The sequence below is a fragment of the Solea senegalensis genome, linkage group LG7 (assembly GCF_019176455.1).
Source record: "Solea senegalensis isolate Sse05_10M linkage group LG7, IFAPA_SoseM_1, whole genome shotgun sequence".
In the NCBI taxonomy this organism is placed as follows: Eukaryota; Metazoa; Chordata; class Actinopteri; order Pleuronectiformes; family Soleidae; genus Solea; species Solea senegalensis.
The window spans coordinates 13,295,902-13,319,036 of record NC_058027.1 but is presented as its reverse complement, the minus strand read 5'-3'; the positions used below and the strand labels follow the sequence as shown (position 1 = coordinate 13,319,036).

Below are 23,135 nucleotides of genomic sequence, written 5' to 3'. Positions count from 1 at the left end.
AAAGCGATGACATTTTTAGTCATTTTGGGGACATACTAAATGACATTTTGGGCCTTACTAAAATGGTTTTTGTCAAATTTTGAGCGACACTAAACTATGAAATTTTTGTCAAATTTTGGACGACATACTAAACTATGACATTTTTGACAAATTTTGGACTACATACTAAACTATGACATTTTTGTCAAATTTTGGACAACATACTAAACTATGACATTTTGGACGCCTTACTAAACTATGAAACTTTTGTCAAATTTTGGACGCCATAATAAACTATGACATTTTTGTCACATTTTGGACAACATACTAAACCATGACTTTTTTGACCATTTTTGGACGACATGTCATGTCATAGTTTAGTAATGCGTCCAAAATCTGACAAAAATAGCATAGTTTAGTATGTCGTCCAAAATTTGACAAAGATGACGTAGTTTAGTGCATCGTCCAAATTGTAACAAATATGTCATAGTTTAGTATATCTTCCAAAATGTGACGAAAATGTCATAGTTTTGTATGTCGTCAAAAATCGGTCAAAAAGTCATTGTATAGTATGTCATCCTAAATCAGTCAAAAAAGTCATAGTATAGTATGTCGTCCAAAATTAGTCAAAAAAGTCATACTAAAGTATGTCGTCCATAATCGGTCAAAAAAGTCATAGTACAGTATGTCGTCCAAAATTGGTCAAAAAAGTCATAGTCTAGTATGTCATCCAAAATTGGTAAAAATAGTCATAGTATAGTATGTCATTGTTCCAGGTGGCCAAAGCTGTGTCTCATTCCCTGAATAACTGCGTCAACTGTTTGCCTGGCCAAAAAGATGTGGACATGGCTCTCAAAAGCATCGGGGAGGCCAGCAAGAAACTGCTGATTGAAACTGTGAGTTTGCATAAGGGTTATTATTGGATGTTGATTTACCAAATCTTCACAGTTCGAAAAGCGGTACCGGATTCTGTCGCCTTCCCTAGTGAACTTCCTCTCGTCTCCTCTGCTCCGTTCAGATCCCTCCGGCCTCTAAGTCGTTCCAGGAGGCCCAGAGTGATTTGAACCAAACAGCAGCAGGCCTGAACCAGTCAGCGGGCGACGTGGTCCACGCCTCCAGAGGCTCCAGCAACCACCTCGCAATGGCTTCTGGGAAGTTCAGTCAAGACTTTGATGAGTTCCTGGATGCTGGAATCGAGATGGCTGGACACACTCAGGTTTGTAGCTCCGCACTTTCACATCTTAGCGGCATCTTTGACGATGTTAAAGTGTTACGCTATTGCACCCTCTATAGAAAAAGGATGACCAGGTGCAGGTGATTGGTAATCTGAAGAACATCTCCATGGCGTCTAGCAAGCTGCTGCTGGCTGCTAAGAGTCTGTCCGTCGACCCCGCAGCGGCAAACGCTAAGAACCTGCTGTCTGCTGCCGCGAGGTACCACGCCTACGTTTAAATGTTTAGATTTAAGTGGAATTATTTCAACTGTATTAAAAATAATATTACATTTCACGGCACCTTAAAATGCAGCCTCCAAACGGAGCAAATATAACAAAGTGAACCTTCATAAACGTGGAATTAATGGTAAGAATTACATATTCCGCCACTTAATTCCACTTAATGTACTTAATAAACTGCTATTTTTAAATTATACTTAGAAATGCCAGGCGTTTACCATTAAATATAAGAACAAAAATTAGATTTAATTATAATACCATAGTCTTTTCCTCTCTTTCCAGTGTTTTCAACCATTGTTTGCATTGCATTGTACTGAATGCACTTGAATATGGCAATCATGTTATGAAGTTATCAACAAACCTGCATTCAGACATTGTAATTATAGCAAAGGAATCCCCAATATCTTCAAAAAGACATAAAATAGTATAATAGGATTTGGAACATTGATACATGTGAAGATTTAGTGTGTGTGTGTGACTTCTCTGTTTGCTTCTTCATTTCAGAGCAGTGACTGACAGCATTAACCAGCTGATTACACTGTGTACACAGCAGGCGCCTGGCCAGAAGGAGTGTGACAACGCTCTCAGAGAGCTGGAGGTAAACAAAACCCCTGACACTTTCTAATGAAACAGGAACATTTGGCAGCAAAGTGACAACTTAAATATTCTACCTTTTCGTTCACGGTAGGGTTATGGTCCAAATAAAAACAATGATTGTAATGGACCTAATTTCAATTCAATTCAATTTAGACTTGATTACGGACTCATAAACCAAAACTCTTAATATACTAAAAAGTACACTAATATCTCTACTAATATCTCCACAACTGTGAGTGATAACGAACAATGAGTCTGATACTGGACCACAGTGATTGATCATTAGCTGAAGATTCCTGAAAACAGCTTGAAGAATATTCACTCGCACTGACACAAACGACTCGCTGGCTCTGCACCATCTTGGCCTCTTCAGTCGATTCTGAGAGCATCATTTTGTGATGATATGCCACCTGTCGTCTCTGCATGCTGGATTATTTGTAATTTGTCCACAATGTGGCGTATGCAGAGGTGTACAATAAATGCATAATTCTTCGCGTAATCAGAAGATCTATTGAACATCTTTTTGCAAGGATGCAACACTGTCTCCACATATCTACATCTTCAGTCATTTTATCCGTGATAATATTTTTATTCTGTTACACACATAAAGATCGTTCTCTGCTGAAAACGCGGAGTGTCTGATCCTCTTAGTATCTCTTAGTTCTGAGAATTTAATACTTATGCTAAACTCTCACTGCACTCTCATCGCTCAGGCTGTCAGAGGAATGCTGGACAACCCCAATGAGCCGGTCAGTGACCTCTCCTACTTTGACTGCATTGAGAGTGTGATGGAGAACTCCAAGGTAGGCTTTTTTTTTCTTTTTACAACCAAGTGTTTTAAAACCCAGAGCATCAAACGCCCTGTGCAGCTAAGCATCTTCTGTCTTTGCTTTGCTCACGCTCTGTCCAGGTTCTCGGAGAGTCCATGGCAGGGATTTCTCAGAACTGCAAGACCGGTGATGTGCCTGCTTTTGGAGACTGTGTGGGATCAGCCTCCAAGGCTCTGTGTGGCCTCACTGAAGCTGCAGGACAGGTACACTCAATCAACCTGTGCACAAAGTTACCCAGTAGTTCCAATAGTAATGCAAGTTATCATTATTATTATTATTATTATTATTATTATTATTATTATTATTCTTGTTCTCAGGCTTCCTATCTGGTGGGTGTGTCTGACCCAAACAGTCAGGCGGGGCACGAGGGGCTGGTGGATCCCATCCAGTTTGCAAAGGCCAATCAGGCAATTCAGATGGCCTGTCAGAACCTTGTTGACCCAGACAGCAGTCCCTCCCAGGTACACTATAAAAACAACGTTATTGTTGGTGAGGCTTTCAATCGTGTTGTGTTATGGATTTGCAGCACGATTGTTTAAACAGTTTCCTGGCTTCTCTGCAGATGAATATTTTTATGTGGCTGTGGTTATTTCCTACTCTATTGCTGACAGAGGGTTTGTTGGGTTCACTATGAATATAAATATCCCTGATCCATTATCTCATGCTGACATTATTGCTCTCAAAACTGTTTAATACCGTCTGCAAACACCAGGTAGAAATGTTTTGTCGCCAGATTTCGCTTTCGCTCCAGGCGTGAGAGTCTAATTTTTGTGTTCATTTCATAATCGCCGCAATCTCCAAGACTTAACAGTTGTTGTGTATGTGTCCACCAATATATTCTCCAGAATGTTTACAGTGGTTTGTCGAACATGAAAATGTATTTGCATGGAAATGAAACCTCAGTTTCTCATTTTCTTCTTCATAATGTGGCAGGTCCTGTCTGCAGCCACCATTGTTGCTAAGCACACCTCAGCGCTGTGCAACGCCTGCCGCCTGGCTTCCTCCAGAGCGGCCAACCCAGTTGCCAAGAGGCACTTTGTGCAGTCGGCCAAAGAGGTGGCGAACAGCACTGCCAACTTGGTCAAAACTATTAAGGTAGGATTTTCTTGTTTTTGATGGATTGATGGTTGAGTGATTCATATTAAGTCACATTTGAGGGCAGATTTTTTGTACCTTGTCTCTCTCGCTGTTTAGGCGTTAGATGGCGATTTCTCAGATGAGAACAGGAGCAAGTGTCGGGTTGCCACGGGTCCTCTAATCGAGGCTGTGGAGAACCTGACAACATTTGCTTCGAACCCGGAGTTTGCCAGCATCCCAGCTCAAATCAGCGCCGAGGTATTGACATCAGCATAGTGATTTTAGCAATTATTCCACAAAAACAAGTCCTTTATAAATGTGTGGTGCATACATTACTTATCCTGTGGGTTTTTTTCTGTAGGGCTCTGCTGCTCAGGAGCCCATCCTCCAGTCAGCGTGCTCCATGCTTGATAGCTCCACCTACCTGCTCAAGACTGCACGCTCATTGGTTATCAACCCCAAAGACCCGCCCACCTGGTCTGTCCTGGCCGGTCACTCTCGCACCGTCTCCGACTCCATCAAGAGCCTCATCACGGCCATCCGGTCAGTGAACAAGCTTTTATTCAGATTTCAAATAAAGTGATAAATAAAGCAAGGTTTTGAAAGGAGCAGTTTCACATTAAGAAGAGAATTAGAGAATTAAGAATCAAAAATTTGAGAATGAAATCTTTTTAGTTATACAGCTTTCTTTCCCATCTGTATACATATCACAATATATCATATAATGAAATAGTTTTCTCCTTTCGAATCATGATCTTTCTACTAGCTTGATCAGCAGAGTTTAGTAACAGTTGCCAGTTTGGAAATTCTGTTAATCAATATTCCCTGCAATTCAGGTAATATTTTTTCAATTTCATTTGGATCCTGTTCATTTGACACAGGCCGTTTGTTATGTTGGCGCTGCATTCATCCCTAGCTCAGTGACCACTGAGTAAGCAGAAATAAAAAGCCCTTTATTTTCACCATTCAACACGTTGGTGTGACAAACACTTGTTGTCATACCTTTTGTAATCCCCTTTGTTTCTGACCTTGATCAGAACAAAGCTGATGTCCACGAGGAGCCAAATCCCAGTGTCAAACGCACAGAATTCTAAGTTTCCTGCTCTGCGCGGAACATCTGCACATTAGCATTCACACGGAGCCCACTTGTCATGTCTCTCAGTTCTATTGCCCTTATCACCGTTCTTCTCTTAAGACTGCAAATGGAGGGGTGGGAGTTTGGTTTTCAGTGATACACTGCGGTGTCAGTCAATCCGTCCTGTAAAAATCCAGCTCCATAACTTTAACTCTCATTACGCACACAGGTGAGGTTTTATTTCAGTGTCACTGTCAGTGTGCCACTGTGCATAGAAATAGATGTTTAACTAAACTTATTCAACCCCGCGAGGCCACTGCCACTGACCACTCGGCGGCTTCACAGCTAATTCGGCTCCTCGGCATGATGTCCCTCTGTAGAGATGAGACCCTACAGGCCACATGTCAGCAGATGTGAGCTGAACGTCAATGAGATGAGGGAAATTGTAGGAAAAAAAACGCTTGAGACATCCTGGCTTCTGTCTGCGTCACGATAAGCTTTAGTTAGGTTCAAATTTATTCTTCTCATCTCTCTTCCTGTGTGTATCTTTTCTTTTCTTTTTTTTCCCCCATCGCCATCTGTTTCTTTCTTCCTCCGTCAACTCTCTCTCACTTTGTTCCCAACAATTTTTGCCCTTTTCTGTTTCTCCTCTTTTCCTGTTCCCATTTTATTTTCAGGGACAAGGCCCCAGGCCAGCGAGAGTGTGACTCATCAATTGATAACATCAACAAATGTATCCGGGACATTGAACAGGCCTCTCTGGCAGTGGTCAGCCAGAACTTAGCCAGCAGGGACGACATTTCACTGGAAGTAAGCAACCGTCAGACATTTTCTACTCTCTACTCCATTTCTGTCCAGATGTTTGTTCTTGTTTCGTTATTTATCACCTTTTTTTTTTTCCTCCCTTCTTTCCATTTTCTTGTATTTTTATATCCTTTTAACTAATGTGTCATTTAGTTTTTTAAGGGTTCCTCTGACTCATAAAAAGCCACTTCTTTCTCCAACACAAAAACTTCTTTTTGTTCTTCAGGCACTACAAGAGCAGCTGACGTCCACTGTGCAAGAAATTGGCCACCTAATTGACCCCATTTCCACTGCTGCCAGAGGCGAGGCTTCCCAACTAGGACACAAGGTATATATAGGGCAGGGAGTTAATTACTTTAATGCTGTGACTGTGGAGCAACCGAGTGATACTTTTAGCAATTATTAATATTCACTGGTAAAACTATGTTGTTTTATCACAGCATTAAATGTGACATTTAAGTCCACTATTCGGCCCAATTGAGGGTCCAATCCGGCCCGCAGGATGAATTTGTTAAAATGCAATTTAATGTGAAATGCTATATTTGTCAGTTTCAGATACCTGTGACTAAATGTTTCGTGCCTTTTGTAGATCCACTGTGATCTGTAAGTTGTTCTGCACATGTGTGAATGGTAAACTTAAGCATAATATTGTTGAAATTGCACTTCTCAAGACATTTCCGGTTGTTCGTAATAAGTTTTGTAAAAAGATCCTTAAACAAAGGGAAACATGTGGAGATCTTGTAGTTTATAGGTTATTATGCTATTACTTTACTCGTCCAGCCCACTTGAGATCAAATTGCGTTGTATGTGACCCCTGAACTAACGTTATATACTGTATGCATTTTTGAGTAGTGTACTTACAGTAGCCAGACTGTTTCTTGCAATGTGTAATTTCTATTCGGGGTTATGCACCATTTTCTCTTCTGTCTTTTATCCACTTGTCTCTGCTATTATGAAATGACCGTGAAGCCTTTACAGAGCTTTACAGAAATGAATGAGCAACAACATGCGCAGCTCTCCACATTCATACATACTCTCCTATGTATTCACAGCACTACCTGAATAACTTCTCGTTAGCATCATGTCTGTAGCTCAAACATCCTACTGTGAATAACGGCTATACTTTTTGGGACAAATTCCCATCAAACATCAAATTGTGAACGGGAATATTAAACCAAATGTTGGTAGTACATTAGCCAGTGTGTCGTGTTGTGTTTCTTCATTTCATTGAGAGAGATTTATCTAATATTTATCACTTATGGATAATATACTAATACTCATTCTTGGAGTATTGATTCCACACTAAATTACACATAGATACATTCACCTATCTTTTGTTAATATAGTATTTTTTTCATAATAATACATTCAAAGCAAGTAAACAAGTCACGTGCCGTATGTAAACAAAGCCAACCCTCCTCTCTCTCGTCCTCTCCCAATGTGGCGACAAGACAACAAAAAGCCAGTTTTGAGAAATTCTGCCGTACCTTTTTCCCCTCAGGTGACTCAACTTGCTGGTTACTTTGAACCACTGATCGCAGCGTCTGTGGGCGTGGCGTCTAAGCTGAGGGACCACCAGCAGCAGATGACTTTCCTGGACCAAACCAAGACACTGGCTGAGTCTGCTCTGCAGATGCTCTACGCTGCCAAGGAGGGTGGAGGAAACCCAAAGGTACGCTCCATTTTATACGTCATGGTCTAATCCCATGGTTCTCAAACTGTGGGAGCTTCCTCTGGTGGTACTTGGAAGAAAATCAGAAATGCTGTTCTACTGTATCTAAAAGGGTGTGTGATCAAAGTGGAGTTGAGAAATAATAATAAATGAAATAATAATAATCTAATTTCACTATACTAGTGTCTGAAGTATATGTGAGGAAGAAGCAAATAATCTTATTGGGAATAAATCCTGTGAAAAGACTTTGCTCGGCCTATTTACGCCACTGTATTGTAACTTTGCCGATAATAGTGTTATTTGGAGAGCTCAATATTTTCTCAGGAGGTATTTGGAATAAAAAAGTTTGAGAACCGCTGGTGAATCCTAATCAAGTAGGCATTGATTCCATAATTCAGTGTGTGCCTGCAGGAATATTGGGTTCATTTAGTTGCAGGGACATACACATGTGTGTGCTCATCCTGACTCGTGTCGCACCTCACAGGCGTCTCATACCCATGATGCCATAGCCGAGGCAGCCCAGCTCATGAAGGAGGCAGTGGATGATATCATGGTGACACTGAATGAAGCTGCCAGTGAAGTGGGAATGGTGGGAGGAATGGTGGAGTCCATTGCAGACGCCATGGCCAAGGTAACTCATCCGATGTTTGGGTAACGACAGTAATCTACATGCCTGTTAACTTTACTTCCGTGCTTGAGACCTAGATTAGTTTCAGATCTTTGAATGAGAGTTTACCGTAGCTGCAGACAGACACTGCCTGACATCCTTTCCTCACCCATGTTCTCATAGTTTTCTGGGTTATTCCCAGGTCAGGCGGGATAAAAATAGTCTCTCCAGAGGAAAGGATACAGGAAACATCTGTCTGTGCACAGATGAAAATGACTCAAGACAGGTGTTCTATTCTGATCTTGTGTCTATATCACTGTGTCTTAATAATATATGTGAAATTCCTGCGTTATAGTATTAAAAGGTGATCAAACTGATGTTATATATTTTATTAAGAAGTGTACTTACATTAGCCAACATGTTTCCAATGCTTTATAAATCCATAGTGATCAGTCAAATGTCTGTTCAGGGTAGCAGACTGTTTCATTTTGCTCACCTTTTAAATCCACCTGTGTCTGCTATAACATTTATCAATGTGTGTATGTGTGAGTAATTGATCACGACTTGTACAATTGCCTTATACCTGTGAGCCCATGCTGCTTCCCAACATCATCAAACTAGATATGTTGGTATTGTTCTGATTGATGTCACATAGTCTGTGTTTAATTCTACGACCTTCAGACCCAGCTACAGTCATTAATCAGGTGGTGACGGCTCTATTCTGTCTTTATTAGTTTTACAAGACAGTAAAGCTTCATGTCTCTAAACCTTATCCTGAGATGAGTGTGACCACTTTCTGGGATCACTCTGTTGAAGGTCTCCTTTGGCAGGATTTTGGTTCTGTAATAACTGTGGTTATTCTATATAATCTGGCTCATTGTGGTTGATGGTACAGGTTTACTGACAGACAAGGATTCTTATGTAACCATCATTTCTTAATGAGGATTTCGTTTGATTGTTTTTTAGCCACAATTTCCCTTTGCAGTGTGCAAAATCCAGATTACAAAGTGTCTCCGAGACCCCATAAAAAGGCAATGATTACCAATTTAATGTAAATCACAAACCACTGAAGCAGAGGAAAATTGACGTCTGTGCCTCTCATCCACTGATCAGCAATTTGGACTATCTTTCCAATTACCAGCCAGACGGTTGGCAAACAAAACAAAAGCCCTTAATCTTAAGCACAGGCACAGAAAAGCATTAACTAATTATATCCCTCCTCCTTGCCTCCTTTAGTGACAATTATGGAAAAAGTAAAAAAGAAAAAACCCTCCTGTGTTTGCTCTACAGAAGGAACAGCAACTCACATTTGTGTAGCGTCTCATGAATAGTTGATGAAAGTGGTTTATTTTAAGCCTGCAGGTTGAGTGTATATGTGTCTGTCAGTATGCACAGTATTAGGTTAAAAACAGAAACAGGTAATCCTCGTAGGAGCTCCACTGGATCAACACTGTGGTTTCAAAGGTTAATTAAAGAGCTATGTGTAGTCCAGACACTTAAATTAGAAGATGAAGTGAACATCATGTACTTGCAATATTGTGAGGCCTTTCCATATGCATGCTTTTCCCCACACGTCTCTTCTCACCACTCAGATGTGTTGAGAACAGTCCAATTTAGTAGAAATGCACGGACAGCTGACGACGAAGCAAATGTTTTTGTAGCCGTGGCTGTTTTGAAGCTGTAATTACTGAGTAGATTTGGTGGATTTTCATTTATAATGAGTGTTTAGCATTACCACTGAGTATTTGTTTGAATATAAATTGTGTTAATATTGATTTACAGCTACAAAAGTGGCAGATCTATTAAAACTGAGGGGTAGATTAGATTCAACATGTCCAAAAAAAAAGTGATTGATCGTCATAATGTTTGTCAATGAAATCACACCCTCGCCTAAAACCTGTCTTTCTGTTTGTCTGTCTGTCTCCAGCTGGATGAAGGTACACCACCTGAACCTGAGAGTTCATTCGTGGATTACCAAACCAGTATGGTGAAACACTCTAAGGCTATTGCTGTCACTGCTCAGGAAATGGTACATTCTCAGATTTGCATTTGATACCACTGAACTATTTTAGAACTGTGTTGTGTTTAAACGTTATGATGGTTGATTTTTATACACACGATTTGTTTGGTCGTGTTTAAAGTGTGTGATCAGTGAATTAACACGATCGCCTCTTAACACAATAGCATAAATAAGGTTTTATATTAGCGCTGTCAAAATGAACGCGATAATAATGTGCTAACACGCGTTCACACTTTTAACACCACTAATGTTTTTCCAGTTGTGATTAACATACGCATGTTCTGTGATTGTAATTTTTCTCCTGATAATTTAAAGACACTCAAATGATGCTTTACTGTGAAGTTTGGTCTCAAGTTGAATATCTCACACAACGACTATTTAGCAGTCTATTATCTTCATGGTAACTTCACCACAGTCTTTATAAGGGAAGAAAAACAAAAGAAAAAGAAAAAGTGTGCTGCAGGCCACCGATTTTAAATGATGTTTCTACCTTAGACGTCATTTTGTTAGAGGGCAATTGAGATGGGAAGTGTTTTAGTAATAATAATATTATAACATATTTGCTTAAAGCAAACATATTTATCCACTCCCATTTTGGTAAGAGTATTAAAAACCAGAACAAATATCCTGTTAAGGTACATCTAGATCAGTCATCGAACACAGTTGCGTATTATTGCCATAAAGCACAGTATCAATAACAATGTGCCCTAGATTGACTTTAATTTTGTGTTTTAGTGTGGATTAACATTCTGTGTGTGTTTGTCCCTCAGATGACCAAATCAGTGACATGTCCAGATGAGCTGGGAGGGTTGGCCTCCCAGGTGACCGTGGACTACAGCCAGCTGGCCGTCCAGGGTCGACTGGCTGCTCACACAGCTGAGCCAGAGGAGGTGAGTAGGTCATTGGTAAATCTCACTGAGGCAATAATGAAAGAGCATTGCCAATCATAAATGCGTAAATTGTTATCACCTTTTTCCTCTCCTGTTTCACCTTGTAATCACGTTTCCTCCGTGCTATCCAGATCGGTTTCCAAATCAAGACTCGAGTGCAGGAACTCGGCCATGGCTGTATCTTCCTGGTCCAGAAGGCTGGAGCTCTGCAGATCACACCCTCAGATAGTTTCACTAAACGAGAGCTCATAGATTGTGCCCGTGCAGTCACAGAGAAGGTAATATCCCAACATCACAAGAATTATTATAAATCAATGAATCGTTAGATCATACATTATTCATTGCACCTTATAGCAGTGCAGCTCAAAGCTCGACAGGATAAGAACAAAACAAGGAACAACCCGTGTTACACGAAACTAGGATAAGGGATATGTCGCTTATCCTGGCTGAACTTAGCCTTGAGTCGGTTGCACATAAATCACCATGGCAATTTATTCTATGCAGAACAAAGATTGGTTAAACCTGCTGTTCCTAGTCTGTTCAGTGAGCCGTCACTCTGATCATGATCTTTGTATTAACATTTTACAATGATTGCATGTGTTTTTATGTTATTTGAATTGTGATAGTCCTTATTACTCTTATATGGATTATATAGATGTGATCAAAATGTTGTTGAGATGATTAGAAATGGCTGAGGTTGCAAAGGTGCTTTCAGTGAAGAACATTATAAAAACAGTTATTTTGATCAAATGAGCAAATTATTGAGTAATTATTTCTATAGGACTACATTGAGTCTGTCTGAAATTATCTGCCAGGCTTATTAAAAGTGGCTGTATTGTATGTTTTTACATATTAAGCGTTTCACCTCTTCATAAGTTTCCCATTTAATCTGTTGCATAGGTTAAGGCCCACTTTCTCTGATATTCTGAATTTCTTTATTCTACTTTTGTGCAGCTGAGTTTTAACAACAACAAGAAGAACTTGTAGCTCATAGTTGGTGAGATTTTCCCTCTCAACCTTGATTATCCACGTTAAACTTAAGTCTGTTCAGTTTTGGTCTTCACTGTAACATAAGAACAGTTTCTCTCGCTGTGTAGTTAACTTTGAGTGGGTCCTAGTTTCAGTAGTATAAGGGGACTTGGGAGCTATAATTCAGTTTTATAATGAGTTATAGCACTATTTATTTACTCTTTTTGGAAGAGAGCCCTTGCATTTATGCTTTAAAGGTGGAATCTTTAATTTGTAGTTCTTGGCAAAATACCATTAATAATTCATGCCTGACTAGAGCGCGTATCATATCCAATCATTCTGGCAACACTGTTCAATTTTGGCCTGTGAAAGTAAACAATTCTTCTGGAGGCACCAGTTTAATTATGAGATGTCAATGGCTTTAATGTGAAAGCTAGTGTCACTCGTGTTGAACGTCATGATGAAAATAACGTCCATGTAACATGTCGTGTTCGCTCAGTTTTGGCTGCCTCTGGGGCCTCTGTGCGGAAAACAAATGTATTTGAGTCCAGTTTGACATTCACTCATTCCACTGAGTGAGTGATGTTGCTCACTGCTCTGCACCGACACAGTATTTTGCAATCACAGCAGATTTTCAAATCCTCTTACGACTGCCGCGTCGACTTTGAATGCAACATTTATGATCTTTCAAGGGAGCTGTTTATCACAAGCGAAATGGAAACATTCATCACAATGTAGAGCGGTGTGTTGCTTTGTTTCAGCTCCGCTCTGACCAACAAATGTGTGTTCATTTCAGCTGCGACGGAACAAAACGCAGTCATTCTAACTTTGAGTCAGAAATCAGTGCAAACTCATTCAGAATACATGCACGTTTAGTTCATTTAGCACACCTTCACTGATGTGGTGTCCGCGTGTGTCTCCAGGTGTCCTTGGTGCTCTCAGCTCTCCAGGCAGGCAACAAGGGCACACAAGCTTGCATCACAGCAGCCAGTGCAGTGTCTGGTATCATCGCTGACCTGGACACCACCATCATGTTTGCCTCTGCCGGCACACTGAACACGGAGAACGACGAGTCCTTCGCTGACCACAGGTGAGCTGTTTGATGACGTGTTTCTATTCATACAATTTCTACTGGAGTCTAAACTCTGCCCTCGAGTTATTTGTCTTCCACACCTGACAGAATGACGGATTTGCTGGTGAACAGAGACAGGAAATCTCTGCGGGTAGAAACCACAAATTACCGTCTGCAGGCTGTGATAGATTGAGTAAAGTGCCACTTTTTCTTAAGGGTTGTTGCTCTGAAGATTAAAAACTTCACTCTGAGGTGTGATTTTCAAAATGAAGTGAATGATTTGGAGGTTTAGGAATTATATTTATTTTATCTTTTCGCCTGTGAAATCTGCAGGCCTTATTAAGTTCAAAAAGATGTGTATCATAAAGCTTTTAGATGATTCTTATTGAAATTGTAGTGAACCTCACTGTACGAAATGTGCTTTATATTTCAAATATTGTCATTCAGCAACCTTTGCAGGCTCTCCTTTGAAATTTAGTCAAGTTGTTGCATAACCTCACCTATGCTCCATGTGGTTTACTCCAGCTTTGATGTAGTAGTCAAAGAGATCTACGGTAGGTCAGGTTCAGTCACTGAAAGTCTGTGTCTTCCCTGATCTTCTCCTCTCAGAGAAAACATTTTGAAGACCGCCAAAGCTCTGGTGGAGGACACAAAGATGCTGGTGTCTGGTGCAGCTTCTGGACAGGACAAGTTGGCGCATGCCGCCCAGTCCTCTGCCAAAACCATAACCCAGCTCACAGACGTGGTCAAACTTGGAGCTGCTAGCATTGGCTCGGACGACCCTGAGACACAGGTTCGATGGATATTTTGTCCGTAATTCTCTGTGCCTGTTATCACCAAAACATATGGAAATTGGAGCTGGGAAATCCCGTCAACGTTCAGAGTCTTGTCTCGAGTGTCTTCTCTGTGCATCCATTTTTTTAGGTGGTTCTGATAAATGCTGTCAAAGACGTGGCCAAGGCGCTGGCCGAGCTCATCAGTGCCACCAAGTGTGCTGCCGGAAAAGCTGCAGATGATCCATCCATGTACCAGCTGAAGAGTGCAGCCAAGGTGAGGGGATCACGAGTCTGCTCTTCATGAAACCTGAATTTAATTTAAAGCCCTTCCGTTGACTTAAATACAGTTGATTATGGTCTATGTGTTTTTATATTTGTAGTAAGTCTGCTCAGTTTCATGTTATAAGAAATCAGTAAAGAAACTAAATCATTTATGCTAATTTATTTTCCCCCATTCCAAGTGTTATCTTAAATATAAAATGTGTAACATAAATAGAATCTATGTATTTATGCACAGCAAATATCCTCCTCTTCCTGAGACAGGGTCTTTAATGAGCTCCAACATCTGTCGTGTCATTATGAAACAGCCTTCACATGACTTAAACTGAACGCTGTGTCTCGGTTATATAAATAGCCAGTAGATGGATGTTCAGGAGAAGAGGAAACAGGAATATTTCTAGCCAAAGTAAATTAGCTGTGTGTGTGTGTGTGTGTGTGTGTGCTGTTTTATGTAGTGTAAATTGTCATGTCATGGTGATGGTGTCAACGGCTCATTATCACCTCGAGCTGTGAAGTTTCTTTATTTTAAAAAAGTGTCTTTCACAGTCTGTGGCGGCACAGTGCGTCACATTCCTTCTTATGTGATTTTTAAAACCTGAGGTGAAACCAGTCCTACAAAAGCTCTTAGCTTTTTTTTTGTGTGGTCGCTGTGCGCCACCTGTCTTCTATTTAGATGAAGTACACCCTTAAATGGTCTTGTGTTGTGATGTGATGCTTTAAACAAAGAACTTTCAAAGTATCAAAGTATATGATGTGTTTTGTATTTGTAGCCTGTTTAATATTCATATTTGATTCATATTTAATCCTGAGTTCATCATCTTGAGGACTGACCTGATCTGTTGTTTAACTTGACCCTTTCTCCTGCTTCAGCAATCACATCACATCTTAGATGTTAATAAAATGGTAATTACCATATATATTCTCATTCATTATACTAAAAACCACAGCAACTAATCAAAACCTTGGCAGTCCTTTCTGACCTTTTTTTGCTTCAGCAAAAGCAAACTCTCAGTGAATGTGCATTGTTTTTGATCTAATCTACTTGAATGATTTTATGTTTATTAGATTTTTTTTTGGCCTGGACTTGTCCCTGTTTCTGCTAGGTGATGGTGACCAACGTTACGTCTCTGCTGAAGACGGTTAAGGCTGTGGAGGACGAGGCCTCTCGCGGAACCAGAGCCCTGGAGGCCACAATCGAGTGTATCAAACAGGAATTGGCGGTAAGGACAGGTGGACGGCTATGAATGTGCGTGAATGGATGTTGGGCAACAGTAATGCAGCATTGCCAGTATCACAACAATTATACATGACTGATTTAACAATTTGGTCGTTTTACTACTATTAATGATGCCCTCTGGCTGTCATCCCCAGGTGTTTCAATCCAGGGATGCTCCCAACAAGACCACCACACCTGAGGAGTTTATTCGCATGACTAAAGGCATCACAATGGCAACAGCTAAAGCAGTGGCTGCAGGGAACTCTGCCCGACAGGAGGATATCATCCATACGGCCAACCTGAGCCGCAAAGCCATCTCAGACATGCTCACCACCTGCAAGGTTCTTTTTCATTTAAATAACAGAAAAAAATATCATATGGATAATGTATAAAATAAAAGTGTAAGTATCATGTATTTCCATTAAATCTGTTGTGTATTGCATGTGTTCCTGTCTTTTAGCAAGCTGCATATCACCCAGAGGTCAGTGAGGAGGTGAAGCACAGAGCGCTGATGTACGGATCAGAGTGCACAACCGGATACATCGATCTGCTCGAACAAGTCCTACTGGTGGGTGGAGATATTTTTTTTCTTGTTGTCCATGTTTTGCCAACATTCAAGTAAAAATGTTTGTTGTCTAAAAACGTCATGCTTCTATAATGGTTGATTTCAACCTGATTTCCTTCTTCATTCAGATCTAGACACATTATCTTACTTTATATCTGATTGGTTCAACTCATTATATTATACTGATAGATATATAGATCTTCACAATTAGTTTTGCACAATTTAATAAAATACAAAACTTCATAGGGTAACCTATGAATAATACAATTTCTATTTCAACCTGATGGGTTTGGTATCTTGATTGTGTTCATTATTATTATTATTGTTATTATCATTACTATTATTATTATTATTACTATTATTATCATTAATAATAATAACAATAATAATAATAATAATAATAATAATAATAATAATAATAATGATAATAACAATAATAATAATAATAATAATAATAATAATAATAATAACAATAATAATATTAACATGTGATACGTGTGTAATGTGTTTAGGTCCTGCAGAGGCCCACTGCAGAGCAGAAGCAGCAGCTGGCAGCCTGCTCTAAACGGGTGGCAGGTGCCGTTACAGAGCTCATCCAGAGCGCAGAGGCCATGAAAGGTAAACACACACACACACACACACACATCAAATGTGCATCATAACTTCTCTTTTAAAAATGTTAACATTGTAAACAATAAACCCATGCTGAATATATTCTGGTTACTCACTGTCTGTACTGCTTTTTTTTTTTTAATCATCCTAATATTCAATATCTTTTTCCATATTGTATATTGTTAAATGTTAAAATGTATGATTGTTATTTTTACTTTTCACTGTCTTTCACTGTCGCCAATTTCCCTGCTCCATGATTATTTTTTAATTTCCTAGCAAAAAACTTAGGTGACTACATGTTTTGTTTCTCAACTGACAAAGAAATATAAACATCCCTTTAAACAAACCTATAGTAATATTCCCTGTCCTCCTTCTCTTGCCACAGACGGAGGTAAGTTAGCATTGTTTTCTCTACTGTGTCTGATCTCACCAGTTGTGAGCTGTTCAACACTTTCTCTCCGCAGCGCTAACTCTGATTCATTTCATCTCACTTTGAAATCCAGCTGCTTCTCAACTACGTAGTCGGCTCCATCTGTCACGCTTTTTCTTTTTTGCCATCATTTGAAATAAATACCTCATGTTCACTGCAGTGAGTGGCAGTTTGTGGCCTTCATCAGCTATGCATGGGATGTGTTGATATTTGGCTTTTTTCCTCTGTTTGGTCACTCTGTTGTCATGAGGCATGTTCTGTTGACACACTGCTTTGTGATTTATTAATTAATTTATTTATCTATTTAAATCCCGCTTTTACATTTGGATTGTGATTTGTAATGTTTCATGTGCACGCGTGGCTTAGGTTCAGAGTGGGTGGACCCCGAGGACCCGACAGTGATTGCAGAGACGGAGCTGCTCGGAGCGGCAGCGTCCATCGAAGCAGCGGCAAAGAAGCTGGAGCAGCTCAAACCCAGAGCCAAGCCCAAGGTGGGTGACTCGACTTTTGAAAGGCCTTAACTGTGATTCAGAGGTGTGTTCATCATGAAACACAGGTAGTTATAATATAATATAATAATGTATAGAACGTAGGCAGTTGTAGTAGTAATAGTACTACAAAGATTGGTTTTGCTATGACTATGTCAAAGAATTTGAATAGAAGTTTATTCAAAAAGTTGTGAATGTTGTGACTTGACAATAAGTCATACCTTGCGTTCAGAGTGTAAGGTTGGTTGAGATCTTACACCTAAGGTTGATATTGTATGTTAAAGATAATTCTCAAATAATATGCATTTGCAGCAACTAACAGTTCTATATATAGTTATTTATTAGCTCTCTATATCTAATATATACCTTTAGAAATAGCCATAATAAGGTGTAAACACAGGTGTTACTAATCACATTAATCAAGGCTCTGTACCAAGCCAGACCGGAGCCTTCATCAGTGTAATTAGTAACACCTGTGTTTACCAACTAACATGTCATATAACATAATATACTATTTTCTTTTACTGGTGTCATGTGCCTGTGTCCATGTCTTTGTTTTTTTTAATACTGTGTGTTAATAGTTGAAATTGGTTGTTGGTGCCATTTAACAATAACACATCACACCATTTGTCGTGACATTCTGAGACAGGTTGGTCCCCTGCTGTCTCCTCCCTGTTTTTACATTTTCTCCTCATTATAGCTGTGAATCTCATTTTACATTTGACCTTTTTTTTTTTGGATTTTATCACTGTGGCCAGTTTTGGTGGTGAACACTCACTCCTCATTTTTGCATTTTCTTCAGCCGTCTCTCAATCTTCCATGAAACCAAACACATTTGCCACATTTCCTTCTGCTCACACCATATCCATCTGTGCTAGTTGTAGCTAAAGCCTGTCCAAGTTTGTCGCCTGGTTCCCAGTTAACCCTCCTCCCCTCTCTCCCTGCCTGCCCCCACCACAGGAGGCCTTCTCTGCAGGGCTCTGTCTGATATGTTTGATATATTAGGTTGTTATTCAGTCCCAACTATATATCAAACATATTCCTACAGTGTCCCGCTCTGTCTTCAGACTTGTGGTGTGAATGTATTTGTGTGCAAAAGTGTGTTTTTGTCTGTGGGTATTGTAAATATGGTCGAATGTGCAGAACTGACAGATAATGTTTGTGCAGAGTCTTGTTTTTTCGCTTCTCATCGGTTGTTGCAGTCTAATCAGATGCTTTGTTTGTGGCTGTGTGATGTCGTTTGAGGTTATCTCTGACAAAGTTGTAAAATGTGTTTGTTCGGCTGAAGTCACAGTGACATTTATTGTGTGATTGGTGACAAATGTAGTGGATTGAGTCGACCAGGGTCCTACCAACTTGTGTTTGACTTTAAATCCTAGTTGCACTGAAAACGACAATTGTCTGACTGACTGGTCTTCTGTCCCCCCAGCTGGCAGATGAGACTCTGAACTTTGAGGAGCAAATCCTGGAGGCAGCCAAGTCCATCGCTGCAGCCACCAGTGCTTTAGTCAAATCAGCCTCGGCTGCTCAGAGAGAGCTGGTGGCTCAGGGCAAAGTGGGCTCCATCCCTGCTAATGCTGTGGATGATGGACAGTGGTCACAGGGACTAATCTCAGCAGTAAGTATAACAGAGTGAGGCACAATTTTGCAAACAAAAGTACCTCAATTTCACTTAAAAATCGAAATTTCCTCATCAGGCACGCATGGTAGCAGCAGCAACCAGCAACCTGTGTGAGGCAGCCAATGCATCAGTGCAGGGTCACGCCAGCGAGGAGAAGCTCATCTCCTCAGCCAAGCAAGTGGCGGCGTCCACTGCTCAGCTGCTGGTGGCCTGTAAGGTGAAGGCTGACCAGGACTCGGAGGCCATGAGGAGACTTCAGGTACAGTTTTGGTCCCATTCAGAAAAAGACCAGCATTGACCCTCGTAACATCTGGATTCACAACTTCACTAGTGTTCAATAAAAGTCCACGTGCTGCTTTTGTTTGCGGTGTTACTCAGTGTTCCTCTTTGCTCCACTCAGATTGCCGGTAATGCTGTGAAGAAGGCGTCGGACAACTTGGTGCGAGCAGCACAGAAGGCAGCGTTTGACAAAGCAGACGAAGACAACGTGGTGGTCAAGACAAAGTTCGTGGGTGGAATAGCACAGGTATGAATGTTGAACAGGATTATTTATCATGAAGAGAGTCTGTAGATGTGTTTCTTTTACTACTGTTGTTCATCCACATGTATTGGTGTCAACGTGTAAAACCATCTTTGTCTGCTTGTGCTTTTCTCCCGTTGATCATTTGTTGTAGCATGTTTTTCTTTTTCTACGTATATTCAAGCATCTTTGACAAATTAACTTTTAGATTAACTCTAAACACCACTGTCAAATAGGGCAGTTTTAATTGCTTTTCCCCAAATTGTTGTAATGCAATTGTGTACAGTAATCTGTGGGAAGAATATCAGTTATAGAATATCAGTGTTTTGCACACTTTGTCTGATCAGTAGGAAAAGCACACATTTCTATGTGGGATATCTATTTGTATATATTTAATTTTATTTTATTTAAGGGCCACTTCACCCAAGAATTTTTTTATTTATTTATTTATTTATTTATTTATTTTAATAATTTCCAGAGATAAATGTGTTATTCCATCATCTGAGTGGATCTAAAATACAATAGAGGACATTGGGATTGAAAAAATAATAGGTAAAATTGACAAAAGGTTGAAAAAAGAAAAAATCATAATGATTTAAAGTGTATTCTTCATTTGACCAAGTGGAGAAAAACATCTCATTTACAAAGATATTTAGATGAAAAGACTCCAGAAAGCATGTTTTGAAGCAGAAAACATTTACAGTATATTAGGTGTACGAAAACGAAAATTGTGCTATGTCTGTTTGCCCAGATTATTGCAGCACAGGAGGAGATGCTGAGGAAGGAAAGAGAGCTGGACGAAGCCAGGAAGAAACTGGCTCAGATCAGACAGCAGCAGTACAAGTTCCTGCCCAGTGAACTACGAGAGGACAACAACTAAGGATTCAAATTTGTGTTCTTTTATTGGCACACTTGGACACGTATGTGGCCTACAGCACCTTCAGATAGAAATCATGTCCACATAACATGGAAAGATCATAGTCCTCTCCAAGGAGGTTTTAAAGACTACTGTCTGGAACTGACGACACTCTGAAAACAACGTTAAGATTGTGGTGATTTGCCTGAAGAACTGTTTTTTGTTTTGTCCTCCCAAGAAGCATAACTTCTTTAACTTATGTAATCTAAACCGGAATGTGACGTGCTGATGACGGTACAACTCATACACTTGTTTGTCCATAAGCTGCAGTTTCTTTGTTTTGTTTTACCATGTTCAGCTGAAGGTCATACACTTTTTAAGATGATGAATTGATTGTAACGCAGTTTGAGTCACACAGCCGTTTAACTGCAACATCACTCAGAGAGTGCATTTCAATATTGGATAGTTAGTTAATGGTGATTTCGTTTACTGATGGGTTTCTCATGCAAAATCAATTTTTTCTTTTTCTTTAAAGATGCAACAAATTCAGCATCTTTTGTTGACGCCCATGAATACGCGAGTCATCATTTACAGCCTCTGGGAGAATTGCGTTAAAATGTGAATGCTTTTCAACACTGGACAACGCATTACCGTGGAAAGAATATTTATAGTTCATGTATATTTTTTAGCAGAAAGGCATATTTCAGGGGCAGAAATAGCCTCACTTATTTACCACCACTGGCAGAGTCTGTGGTGGATCACAGACAAATGATCTTCCCCCGATCCTGCCTTTATTTTATTCCTCATTCACCTTCAGACAGTAAATTGATTTTCATTGTGATGCAACAACATAGATTGAGCTTAAGGGGGCAGTATTGATTTGCCTTCCACCTTCCAAAATGGATTAAATTAATTAAACATTTCCAGCAATACTGAACCACTGCCATGGATTGATCATAGCCAAATTCACCTCCAATTATGTGCATCTGAAAATAACTTGCCAATTAAGTTATTCTCACAAAGAAATTAAGGAAGAATTGAGGATGAAAGGAGTGAATTGAAGAAACACTGCAGTTAATCTTTCTCCTTTCTTCTTTCGTCTCTGAAGTTAATGGTGCTCTGTGTGACTTTATGAATATTCTACCTGCTGCAATAGAAGAACCTTTTTTGTTTACCGAGTTTGATTGTAGTGCGTCTGGTTCCCATGTCTGACAAATCTATGGGCTATAATGTGTTGCAAAATTAGGGTCCTGCTGTGAAAATGCATGGCTTTGTGCTTCAGTGGCATCTGTTGTTTATACAGCGAAAGAGCAAACGTTTGGAAAGATGCACTGAGTGGGTCTGACCTCCACATACAGACACTAAAACACGACAAGCAGCTAAAGACGGACTGAATTCAGATGTGTTGTCGAGCATCTTTTTTTTTTTTTTTTTAATGTGCAATTGAAGGAGGGAGGGGTGTGAGGTGGGATTCGGGGGTGGGGGGTTAATCCACTACTCATCAGTTGAGTCTGTAGTGTTTATGATTAGTGCCTTAGTCTGTAGCCCATACAGTGTCTGGTCTGCTTCACCTCATTGGTCAAAGGAAGGTACTGGACAGGATGTTTCGTTTGGGAATGTAGGTTCATGTCCGTGGGTTTTTGTTGTCCCCCTTGTTAACATAATGTTCCTCTGAAGTGCTGAACCAACTGCATCCCTTTATCTTTTCTTATTCTCTCTGCCACATGTCGGGCCTTTGAGGTATGATAGAGGAACTGCCTGTCAAAAATGTGTACTCTCAGTATAGTCTACATATATATGAACACGTTTTTGTACTGCACACCATGGGCATGGACCACAGTGCTTTTAAATTTCTACAGCCTGCAGATTTAGATCTGTTCACTGCTTTATTGTATGATATGAAGTCATGGACATTTTTGTTTTCCTCCCTGTACTTTTAAACCTCTGTGGTAAGATAAATGTGATTAGAGCATTTCAATACATCTGCCACCATAGACAGATGTTGTCGCGCATTTCAACGATATGGAGTATTTGAAGTGTTCTGTGTGTGTGTGTGTTTCTCGCCCCCTTAACAGAAATACAATAATGAAGTTATAGGACAATTAAGACAAGCGATAACATACAGTATGAAAGATATTTATCTGGCGTCAATAAAACTATTTTTTGTATTCACTGAAAGCAAGGCATTTCAATGGAAGTGTGTCGGATTTCTTGTTTTTGTGATTTCTTAAGCAAACACCGTTTTTCACCACTGAGTGTGAATTACATTTTGCAATCCTCAGTTTTTGGCTTATTAAAAAAAGAAAATTTGAAATTTCTGCAATGTAAATGATCCACTACTGAAATGAAAATTTGCATTTGGGGTAAATATGAGTATTTCTTTAAAAATGATATACAATTTTGAAATATGCTTTTAGCTGTCTAGACCTGGCATATTTAATTCTTTATGCTTGATACACTAATTATTTAAAGTTATTATCTGTAACCACAATAACTGAGTATACCAAGGTTCCTTGGGATTTTAACTGCAAACCTTTTGCTTTATTTTACATTTTGTCATCCTGATGGCAAACTAGTTCTAGATGTAAAATCACTACTGACACAATATTTTACTTTGGAGATGGAACTTTTTTTTCTTTTCTTCTATAGCTAAATACATTTCTCCTGTCAAGACTCTCCACCAGAGTCTTCCTATCACTTTGGAAAACACTCAAAAACTCTTACAAT

At 39.7% G+C, this 23,135-nt stretch overlaps 1 protein-coding gene across 1 annotated transcript; it reads left to right on the top strand.

Annotated features, from left to right (window-relative positions):
* The first annotated feature begins 740 nt into the window (after nucleotides 1-740).
* On the top strand, nucleotides 741-22,594 carry LOC122772620 (talin-2-like). The gene is made up of 30 exons (XM_044030806.1): nucleotides 741-875; nucleotides 998-1,195; nucleotides 1,273-1,412; nucleotides 1,937-2,030; nucleotides 2,743-2,832; nucleotides 2,940-3,062; nucleotides 3,177-3,320; nucleotides 3,793-3,954; nucleotides 4,054-4,194; nucleotides 4,298-4,479; nucleotides 5,689-5,821; nucleotides 6,042-6,143; nucleotides 7,317-7,487; nucleotides 7,972-8,118; nucleotides 10,022-10,123; nucleotides 10,885-11,004; nucleotides 11,136-11,282; nucleotides 12,897-13,063; nucleotides 13,655-13,838; nucleotides 13,970-14,095; nucleotides 15,204-15,320; nucleotides 15,472-15,657; nucleotides 15,777-15,884; nucleotides 16,394-16,499; nucleotides 16,879-16,884; nucleotides 17,290-17,414; nucleotides 18,841-19,029; nucleotides 19,109-19,291; nucleotides 19,433-19,558; nucleotides 20,304-22,594. Exons 1-30 carry the CDS (start codon nucleotides 741-743, stop codon nucleotides 20,430-20,432), a joined length of 4,083 nt encoding a protein of 1,360 aa, XP_043886741.1. The 3' UTR covers nucleotides 20,433-22,594.
* Nucleotides 22,595-23,135: the final 541 nt, after the last annotated feature.